Below are 11155 nucleotides of genomic sequence, written 5' to 3'. Positions count from 1 at the left end.
ACTTGCCACTACATGGAGAAGTCTCATCATAAACTTCAGACCAGAGAACCACAGCTAATAAGCCTTGAAAGGTTTTTTTGCCTTTTGGTTTCGGTTTCCAATCAGCAGTAACAATTTATCAAGACGAGGGTTTTTTTATTAAAGGAAAAGGTTCATTCATCAAAAGAGAAGATATGCACTAAATTTATGATTTATTAGATACTGAGATAAGCTGAACCATGATGAATTTATGTATAAATACTCGGGTCTCAAAACTCCCTTGATCACCGCTCCAGATGGAAGATCTTCTAGACAAAAACTACATGACTTGACTACAAAGTTTCCCAACAAAAACCAGTTGCCAGTAATGAATTTACATCCTTCAAACATAAGAGGGTTTCAAGCTTGTTCCCAAAGCTCACTGTAAGAAGCACATCCTCCCCAGTGGCCTTCGGAAAGTAAAGCTTTAGACAAGGACGAACAAGCCATCAACCATCGCATTTTTTTTATATATAAAAGGATAATGAAGGTCCAGAAATTACAAATTAAGTCTAAAACTTCAAAGGGTTTTCTCAAGAGCTAGGTAGCCCGACGGATCATCTGAAAACATGGAAGGAGCAAAGTTAGAACCTATTATACCATCTGTCTTGCATTTGAACACCAGTAAAATGCTCAGAGTTAGAAGCACTAAAACTAGCAAACTAGCTTACAAGGATAAAAATTGTCAGATCATAAGAGAGGAGCTAGAGCAAAAACTATATTGTAACTCTGTAAGGCTTTCATACCTTCAGTCTGAATTTGAAACTAATTGTTCCTGTCCAGCTAATGAAGAAACTTACAGCTCTCCATTCCAAGTTCAAATTCTGTCCAATGCTCCTATGCAGGCACCCAACAAGAGGAAGCAAAAATTATTCGACCCTTCCATCCCTGCAGCATCCAGTGGTTGTCTACATCAACTACAAAATCCTTGTGGTAACAGCTCTTCAACTTGCCCCTAACCTTTGTCATGAGCTCCTGGTCAAATGGGAGAGGCTTGAACCCGGCTCTCACAGTCCGGACCTGCCACTGCTTGTATGTCTCCGGCCTCTCAACCCTTTCCTGACCCTCACAAGCTATAACATTCATTGCATCCTGTCCGAAGAATTCTCTCTCAAACATCATCCTCTCTTGATCTTCTCGAGGTAAAGTACAATCAAATATGTCAAATAATGAGGAGAACTGGAATAGTGCCTCCCGGAACCGTGTGAGGAAGAAGGGAGCATTGTATGATCCATTGATAATAGTATGAACAAAAATATCAGGATTTATCTTCCGAATTAATTTAAGAACAGCATCCCTTGGGCAGTCCACATCTACTGTCTCATCGAGTAGATTCTTAAACCGACATAGACAGTTCACAGCAAGCACCTCATTTCTATTAATCTTGAGGTCCTCAATTGGGATTTTTTCCCAGTTTTGTGCAATAATAGGATTGTACTCGAATGGAACCTTAAAGCGCTCACAATACTTGGCCAAGCGACGTCCTGTCTCCACAACTCTTTCTGATGGCCGGAAACCATGTTGGGGCAGCTCTATTCCAGTAAGGCGTAGCTTTGGGGGGCCATCAGGTAGCAGAGAGAGTTGCTGGATAAGAATTGGCCATTGAAAACCGTAGAGGACACCAAAATCTACAACATGGAGAGTAGTTGCTTTCTCAGCAGCATGCAAAATCATTTTGATTGCGAAGGCAATTGAAAGTTTCTTAAAGGGGCAGGCTCGAAGGTGGGTTTTGTAGGCTTTCAACATATCAGCAGCTGTTGTCCTCTTTGAAGCAAGGTAAGTGATAAAATTTGGGGTTCCGTTGCCACTACCAGCCAAGCGTGCCTCAAGACCATTGGCAAAGAAATGAGCCAATCTCTGAGTCCCATCACCAAATGGAGAAGAGTGCTGCCTGATCTGTTTCAGTAGTTCATTAGCAGTCCTGAAGTCATTGGCGGAGATAGCTTGTGCACAAAGGATCAGAAGAGTCCTCAGGTCCACTGTTTCCATCCTTTTGTTCTGTCTTTTAGCACGGTTTTTCCCACCACTGGATCCATTTGATTGTTCATCTGGCTGCAAGCTCTTGCATCCTACTTCCTGGTCAGCGTCATTGCCACAGCATTGTTCCCCAGTCCAAAGCAATACCTTATCAAACATCTCCGATAGTTCACCCTCTTCCACATACACCGCAGACTGCTTATTAGACCTTCCTTCTTCTGGATCTGAATCCTCTCGCTCATGATTCTTCCTACCCCTCGAACCATTAGGCGAGCTGTCCGACTCAGATTTCTCCTCCTTCACCACTACTCTAGGAGTCTTCTCCTTTTTCCACGTGGAAAATGCATTTGTCTCCAAATCAATTACCAGTTGACTGGCACTAGGAAGGAACTTACTAGCTTCCTCTAACCCTTTCTTGAACTGCAAAACAGATTCCATATCACTAAACATATTCTGCACCATCTCACCCGCAGAGGAACCCATAAGGCTGTCACGCGAATCGGTGAAACCATTCGATGGACTCACTGAAAATTGCATATTGGGCCGCAAATTGGACTGGAGATGGTTATCACCGAGAAGAGAGGTTCTCTGGAAAGATGGATTCGACGCTCCAACATCGGCGTCACCACCAACCCACTGAGGTTCTTTAGAAAAATCAGTGGTAAAACTGCTAGTGCCTGTGCTAATTCCATTACTGGTATTATCACCACAATTACTGCAAGTTCCCGAAATATTACTGTCAGGGCTCTCATGGTTGAGATAAGACTGGGACGAATTGAGAGGAGGAGGATACTGCTCACCGAGTGCATCATACAATGACTTCTCGGTGGCGCTTAGAGCAAAGTGATCATGAAACATGTGTGGCTGATCTTTCATGTTCTCTTCCATAAGCATCTGGCTTATGTACTTGAGAAGCGGGTCAGTGGAATCACTATCCTCAGAAAGAGAGGAGGCTTCCGCCTCGGGACTCAAGCCCGTTGAGGGATCAAGTAACCCTCCATCCGGGCTCAAGCTCGTTGAAGGAACAGATGGCTCCCCCGCTGGATTCAAATTAAAGGATAGTCCAAAACTATCAGGATCACTATCAAGATTGATGAAGCTGAGATCAGGAGAAGGGGTATTGAATTCAAATCCGAGCTCAATGACTGGGTATTGATCTGAATTTGGGAACATGATCGTTTCATCAAATGTGGAATCATTTTGGTAATCAGAGTGTCCTGTGTAATTACGATCCATGACCATCTTATCTATCTATCCCTCAAAACCCTACGAAAAGGATGGAACCTACAAAGTTAAGCTCTAAACTTAATACTCGTAAATTTCTAAAACATCATTAGCATACACAAACTCAAAGAGTAAATGGTAACCGATTAAGTAAACAGAGAAAAACAAAACATGTAGATATATCTAATGGAGTGATTAAAGAGGCTAAAGCCAACAAGAAAGATTATTTCACCTTAGGCATTTGTAAGGAAGCAAACTGGTAGAAGGAAAGGTGAAAGTAGTAGAGAATAGAAGCTGAGCAGAGCAACTAATAGACGGAACAAGCAAGGAAAAGGCTTAATTATAGTGGAGCATGTTCATTTCAACTAGCTTCTTGGAACGTAGAGAAGTATGAAAGACGAGAACAGGGTTCTTGAAATTCAAGTGATCGAGCGAGGGGGGCTGTGTTTATATAAGCAGTAAAACAGAGCAGATGAGGGAAGGGAGAGTGAAACAGTGGCTCAATAAAGGTTCCTTCTTGTACGGTGCAAAACCGTGTTTTTTAAAAAGCAATTATTTTTAATAAAATATTAATTTATATATATATATATATATATATATATATTATATCGTTTTAATTTATTAATTTTAAAAATAATTTTTATTATTTTAATATAAAAATATTTTAAAAATAATTAAAACTATACTTTCACACAAATCCAAAAAAATAATTTGATAATTAAATGATATATTAGATAGATATATTATTAGTTATAAGATAAATAATTAAATAATATATTAGATAGATATATTATCAGTTTTTTTTTATTTTTCCTTTCTTTTAAGAAATATTTTCAACATTTATTACAGATATTATTAAATATATCCAAAATTATATATCATCTTTCTCTTAAAGAAGATATGAAATTTATTATAAGAAAATCTTTAATCTCATGTCTTTATGGAAAAAAAAAATTTAATATATTAAATAGACTTGAGAGGTGGGATCACATCATCAGATGTATGTATCCGATTATCCGAGCCTCCCAAAAACACTATTTACACTTTCACATTTTAATTTTAATGTGGATCATAATATCACAATTTGAAAAAAAAAAAGCTTTTGGACTTTTTTTAACACAATTAAGCTTTTTCATGACTAAATTAAGTTTTAATTTTATTCTTTTTTATAAGGGAGGGTTGAATTAAAAATAAAACCTAAAATGAAAAAAATACTAGTAACATAAGTAGCATATTGAAATTTTTTGTTAAAAGCTCATTTAAGTTTCTTGTTATTTTTACCTATTAGATGACTAGTTTATTGAATTTTATAAAATTTAATTTTGATATTAAACTTAAATTTATTTATTTTTCAGTTTTTTTATTAAAAAAAAAGAGTCGTTAGATTCCAGCTTAGAAAAAAAAAATGTTGGTTAGTAAAGAATCTGGTCACCAAAATAATTATTTTTTGTATTAAATGGTTCCTTATGATGAAAGAAGTTAAGATTATGTGTTTTTCTAACTTAAAAGCACCTAAAAAATCATATATAAGCTTGAGATTTTTTTTTTTATGAATTTTAGGTTTTAAGATAATTTTTTACACTTTTTCATGGTCATGAATTAATTTAACAAGATTTTTTAGATGTTTCCTACAAGTTTTAGGCCAAAAATAGGTTTTTGAGTAAAAAAATAGAGGATCCTATTTTTTCTACCAAACTTAGTAGCACCTGATTTGAATTTTTTTATAAAAAATTACATATTTTTAAAATTAATGTATTAGTTGATATATTGTAAAATAAATTTTGGATTTATATTTTAATTAGTTTATGATGATTTTTTAAAGATTTTGAATGTGTTTAGTTTTTAAAGAGTTTTGTGAGATTCATATGTGATTTGTTTTTAATTTTTTATAGATTAATTTTTATTAAAAAAATATCAATTTTTTTATAAGGTTTTTTATATATGCATCCTTGTATTTTTTTTTTATATTCAATTTGGTTTCTATTATAAACTTTATGTGTTTGTTATTATAAATTTATTTTGATAAAAAAAGTTATTAAACACAATAAGGTAAATAACTTGTGTTACAATGTTAATTATCTTTATCTTTTTTTGTTGCTTAATTGTTCACAACATTGGTGTTTTATTTTGCAATCTTATTTTTAAGGCCATATAGTTAAATAAACATTATTTATGAAAAAAAATTATAATCTCACTAAAGTTTATAACTCGGTTCACAGGTTTAACATACTAGCTTAGGTTACCTGATTAATAAGTTTGACAAATTCACCGACTGGCTGGATATGTTTTTTTATTTTTTGGTTTGTTAATTTTTTTAATATTTTTTTTAATTTTATTCTATTGGTTAAAAAATAAACTAAATGATTTATTATTTATATATATAGTTATCAGTATCTCAAATAAGTTTTTTATTTTTATATTGGTGTTCAATTTTATGACCATATATTTTATCATATAATTTAAAAAAATATTTTATAAAAATTAAATTATTAACTCAATAGACTTCATGATAATGTTTGCTTGGGGACTAAGATCAATCTAATTTGTAATTGTCTTAATATTTTTAGTGAAAGTTATTATTATTTGTTAAAATTTAAGTCATGTTTTTACTCGTTATTACAATGTTTGTTTTTATTTTTTTAATTGATATTTTTTAAAATTCCATCATTAAGTATTGGGTTGATTATGAATTTGTGATTTATTTTTTATATGTTTTTTATGAGATTATCTCATTCTTATGACTCAAATTGAGTTTTTACAACTTAACCTGTGTAGACTCGAGTTATTTTATGGTGTCCTATTTTTTTTTAATTTTCTTGATTTTTATGATGTTATATTGATCTCATTACCTGGTTATAAGTTTGGTAGGTTAACTCGAGTTTTTTTTATTTTCAATTGATATTTTTTTTAATTTTATCCTTTAATACTGAATTGATTAAGAATTAAGTTTCATAATTTATTTTGATTTTCTTTCTATTGAATTATCCTAGTCACTTAACCTAGGTTGCAACTTTGACAAATTAATCTAGGTTAAATCAAGTTGAATGTATTTTTATATCTCTTTTTGTAATTTTTTTTTAAATTTCATCTTTCAACATTAGTTTAATTGAAAATTTGGATTTCATATTTGGTTTTGATTTTCTTTCTGTGGAGTTATTTTGGTCTCATGATCCAAAACATGGATTTGGTAAGTTAACCCAAATTAACTTGACTCGATTTAATATGTTTTTATCTTAATATTATTTTAAAAAAATATTGCTTTGAATTTTTTTTTATCAAACTATATTTTTAATGGTTGTCCGGATTGTCTATAAACTAATCAAGTTGAATAGGTCACATTAGACCAACTTCTATACAATTAATTTTTTTTTTTCTAATTAGGAAACACATTGGTAACTTCTATATTATTTTTTGCGTTAAAAAAATGTATGACTCACTGTGCAATATTTTGCTTAATTTTTCTTCAATTTCATTCTTAAATTTATTTTTCTTACTTATTTTTTTTAATTTCATCTTTTAATATTTTATTGATTATTAATTGAGTAACATGATTTGTTTTGGTTGAATATTTTTATCTAGTTACCTTAATATTTGGCTAGTTAATTTTATAATTATTTATTTTAGATAACAAAATTATAGAAAAAATTTGTTTCACCCAATTTAATTCGTAATCTGAATCACAATTTTAACTGATTAATTTTGGTTAATAAATAATTGGATAATCTTTTTGTATGAATAGATATTGGTTTATTTAATTAAATGTATATATAAAGTTTTTGATTTGCAGTTTTTTTTTAAGTTAAAAAATACATAGAAAATATTATCATATTGAAAAGAATGTATAAAATTCATGGCAAGGCACGGATGAAATAATTAGTATATGCTAAAATTCGACTAGGCCTCCATTGAACATGAAAAAAGCAGCTTATTGTAAAATCTATTAATAGTACAAAGATCTGACGAGTCTCCTAGCGTAGAATAATCTGAATACCCAAATGTTTGAACGGGTATTTAATTTCAATCCGATGCATGCACATTGATTCAAACTAGCATCAACATCCAAGAAACCAAACACACAAAAGTAGCTTGCCGCACAAGAGTCAAAAGAGGAATTAAAAAAATATATTAAAAATATCTTTAAAAAATATAATTTTTTAGTCGTTGTTTTATATTTTCATAAATTCTAATATTTTGATATTAAAAATAATTTTTTTATACATCACACCGAGTGGAATTACAAAAGACAGCGATGTCACTTGTGTTCCCACAGCGGCGATCGAAGACTAGTAAAAGAAAATGATATTGCTGTGAAATATTTTCAAAGATGGCCGAGTATATTTATAATAATTAATCTGAAGGCGCATACACTATATAAAAAAACTGGTGATCTTGATTCATCTAGAAATATTAATTTTATCAGGAAACGACATGTGGCAAGAGACTCCTTTTTCGAAAGAAATATCATCCACAGTTATCACTTTAAACAGACAGTGTCATGACTTCAGCTTTGATGAAGTCAAACAAGCGAAAACTACCGGTTTTCTAGTTTCTTCCGTGAACAAGTCCAACCGTCTTCTTCTTCCATGGTTATAATTTCGAGGTCAAAAGCATCTTTCTTGCCAAAACTTGAGAAGCAAGTCTTTCCAATCCTCACAGCCAAATTAAATAAACGAATAGCGTATTTGGCAGCATAATAGTGATTATTTTTAAAATAATTTTTTATATTAAAATATATGTTAATGATATTTTTTATTTTTAAAAAATTATTTTTAATATTAGCACATCAAAACGATCCAAAACATACAAACCATATTAAATTTTAACAAAATAAAAAATAATTTTTTTAAAAAATTTTTAGAAACGCAGGTTCAACCACGTTCCCAAACAGCCCCTAAAACTAGCACTGTCATTTATTCGTCTTCCATCTTGATGTAACTATTTCTTTTGTTAAACTAGAGTTTCTGAACGAGAATAACCCTCAATCCAAGAATTTTTATTTTTCTTTCTTTATACTAAAAATATATTGGTATTGTTTAGGGAGGAAAACAAATATCATAGCCTCTTATTATTATGTTATTTGAAGGGAAAATAGTTCTTCATAATTACAAATTTTATCCAACACTTTCTCTAAAGGTCAAAGGATAAATATCAATCTTGCATAACTTGTTAATCAAATTGTTAAAAATATTTTTGAGATTTTTTTGGTGAATATATTGATTGATTATTAGAAAATTATATAAATTATACATTGAAGTTTCACCTAAAAACCTAAATGTTTTTGTTGAATTGGTTCTTTTGACATGATATTAGGGTTTTATTGACTAACTGATTACGAGTACAAATCTAATCACTTATATTTTATTTGATAAAAAACAAGTAAGCACGAGTATATATATATCAACTTTTTATACTTAATTCCGGTCTTTCAACCAATTTTTATCCATAGTAATTAACATACATCATAATTTATACTTGAAATTATATTTTAACACTAGATCTTACAAAAAACTATAATTTCTTACTCCTCCATATCATTAGGTCCCTCTAATAAATGTAAAGTAACAAAGGTAGAGCTTTCATCTGGTTGATCTTCTACTCATTTAGCATTAGTGTACCTTCTACTTTAAACATTATTATTGGCAAATAACAAAATTATAGAAAGAGCATTTATTAAGTATTTTAATATCTTATATATAGCTTTTGTGAGGCATGTTGTTACCTATTTTACAAAAAAGAGAAAAACAAGAAAAATAAGAAAAAAGAAATACAAAAAATGAGAAAGTTAAAAAGATAAAAAAAAATTATATATCAATTGAGAGAATACGAAGAACACCTAGAAAATTGTCAAAGACTAGTTGGTGAGGATTATAATATATAAAGTTGAAAAAATTGGCAATCTAATTTGGACTAATGAAGGCTTAATTAATAAGAAAATTTTAATTAGGAAAAAAAATCAAAATTAGATGTTTAAGACTCAATTAGAATATTTCATAGTTTAATTGAATTTATTAAGGGTTTAATTGCAAGAAAAATTGATAAAAATGAAGTTTAATTTGGGCTTTAACTCAATAAAAAAAATTAATATAATGTTTGATGGGTGATTAAAGACTTCATTGAAGAAATTTAAAACAAGGGACTAAACTGAAAAAGATACGCGACTTTAGGAATTGAAATTGACAAAGTTAGGGGTCAAAGTAAAGAAACTTTGAAGTTTTTTTTATCAATTAAGAGTTAAAATGCATAAATCAGAAACCAAGAGCCGAATTGAAAAAAGTGTTGAACTCTGGGGCTAACAATTGAGTTTAGCAAGGGCAAAGTTGCACATAATTAGACGTTAAAGGGTAATTAAGGATATAATAAACAAATATTTAAAAGATTATGGACTAAATTGAATTTTAGCCGAATCTCAAATTAAAAACCTAATTTCTCATTGGTTAACTTAGATGATATGTCATTTGGTTCATGTTCAAAATACACCATTTGGAATAGAAAGCAGACAACATGTCGTCTATCTATTGTTTTTTTTTTTTTTAGGTAGTTCTGGGATGATCAAATTGGTATCTTCAAATGAATGAATGTGAAATTACATACCTCTAAATTGAGCAAGCTGGATCTAAATGAGAGTGCATCTCCTCTACCATCTTCAAATAGTCTCTGATAATGTTTATAGTAAAGTTACTCCAGCAAAGCCTTGAAAATGGTGGGCTTAGTCAACCTTGACTGTGACACCTATTTTACATTGTGTGTTTACACTCTAAACCTTTTTGGTGGATTCTTATCAAGGATTGATCATATTTTTCTCAAAATCAAAAGGCTAGAAATAGCTTTTTTATCTTAAAGTTTAGCAAAACCACCAAGAATCTTCAAAACCAAGTTTATTCTCCAAAACCTTCTCATTTGATCAGGTCAAAAATAAAGGATCAAAAATTGATCAATTATAATCAAATATTGATTGAAATCCTAGAAAAAACCTATAAATATCCACTAAGAGATCAAAAGAAAAAAGAAAAAAACAAGAATGGAGAAAGAAAGGGTAGAAAAATCTTAATAAAAAAGTTAAATGTGAAAGTGCAATAGCCTAACATAAAAAAATTTTAAACTTGAAGTGTGATAAAATTAGACTTTGTAAAGAAAAAGTATAAAGGGACAACAGTCGCCAATGAACTTTAAAGATATAAACTTTATTTAACGTAGTAGGTAATGTCCATGAGACACACCTCTAGCTTATTTTATATGTTTAATTATGTTTTTAAACTTGTTTTGGTATTATAATGTCTTTAGTTTTAATTTTTTATTAATGCATAAAAAATATTGTTTTTTTCTTAATTATGTCCAATCTTGTTTTGGAAACTATTTGGATGATTTGGAATAGTTTAAGAATCTTCCAAAGGTGGCAGTAGGCTTGTAATGTTTGTTTTGAAGTATATTTTTATTTTCTAGGTTTGGTGAGTCTTATTGACTATTAAGATGCTAATTTTAAAATCCAAATTGTTGAATATACTTATTGTTTAGGTTTAACAGTTTTGGAAATTAAAACCCCATACATGTTTGATATGATTTGTTGTTTTTTATTGCTTATTTTAATTGAAACATGTATAACCATGACAATATGGTTTATAGGAACATAAGGCAATAGGTTGGGAGGGTTAAAAGGTCAGTTCTAGGTTGAATAATATTTCTGCATTTCTGAACAGATTCTAAGTAATGATTTTTATATGAACATTGTCTTGGTTACTTGATTTTGATCATTTTTAATTCGCTTGTTTGCATCAACATCTTTAAATGAGTTTATTAATCAATAATTCAAGGTTTCTTTGCATTAATAACTATATTTTCTGAGTTTTGACTTTTAGATTTTGTTTTTACATTGAAACTTATTTTGATTAAATCATAATTATTGGTTGATGATTGTTGATGTATGATGCTTGAATATTTC

The 11155-nt window shown here is 30.1% G+C and overlaps 1 protein-coding gene across 3 annotated transcripts; it reads right to left on the bottom strand.

Annotated features, from left to right (window-relative positions):
- Nucleotides 1-285: 285 nt before the first annotated feature.
- On the bottom strand, nucleotides 286-3752 carry LOC105138360 (scarecrow-like protein 34). 3 transcript variants are annotated; one of them, XM_011044420.1, is made up of 3 exons: nucleotides 3452-3752; nucleotides 765-3279; nucleotides 286-579 (listed from the first exon to the last, which is right to left on the bottom strand). In XM_011044420.1, the coding sequence occupies exon 2, from the start codon at nucleotides 3235-3237 to the stop codon at nucleotides 856-858; it is 2382 nt and encodes a 793-aa protein (XP_011042722.1). In that variant the 5' UTR covers nucleotides 3238-3279; nucleotides 3452-3752; the 3' UTR covers nucleotides 286-579; nucleotides 765-855. The 3 variants fall into 3 exon arrangements, with proteins under 3 accessions (XP_011042722.1, XP_011042723.1, XP_011042721.1); XM_011044421.1 differs by having other exon boundaries at nucleotides 765-3261; XM_011044419.1 differs by having other exon boundaries at nucleotides 765-3752.
- Between the last annotated feature and the right edge of the window lie 7403 nt (nucleotides 3753-11155).

Source organism: Populus euphratica, unplaced genomic scaffold, assembly GCF_000495115.2.
Source record: "Populus euphratica unplaced genomic scaffold, PopEup_1.0 scaffold88.1, whole genome shotgun sequence".
In the NCBI taxonomy this organism is placed as follows: domain Eukaryota; kingdom Viridiplantae; phylum Streptophyta; class Magnoliopsida; order Malpighiales; family Salicaceae; genus Populus; species Populus euphratica.
This window is presented reverse-complemented; position numbering and strand designations above follow the sequence as displayed.

Coding starts and splice junctions, on each gene's coding strand:
- LOC105138360 (XM_011044419.1), bottom strand. CDS start 3,237: ATGGTCATGGATCGTAATTACACAGGACACTCTGATTACCAAAATGAT.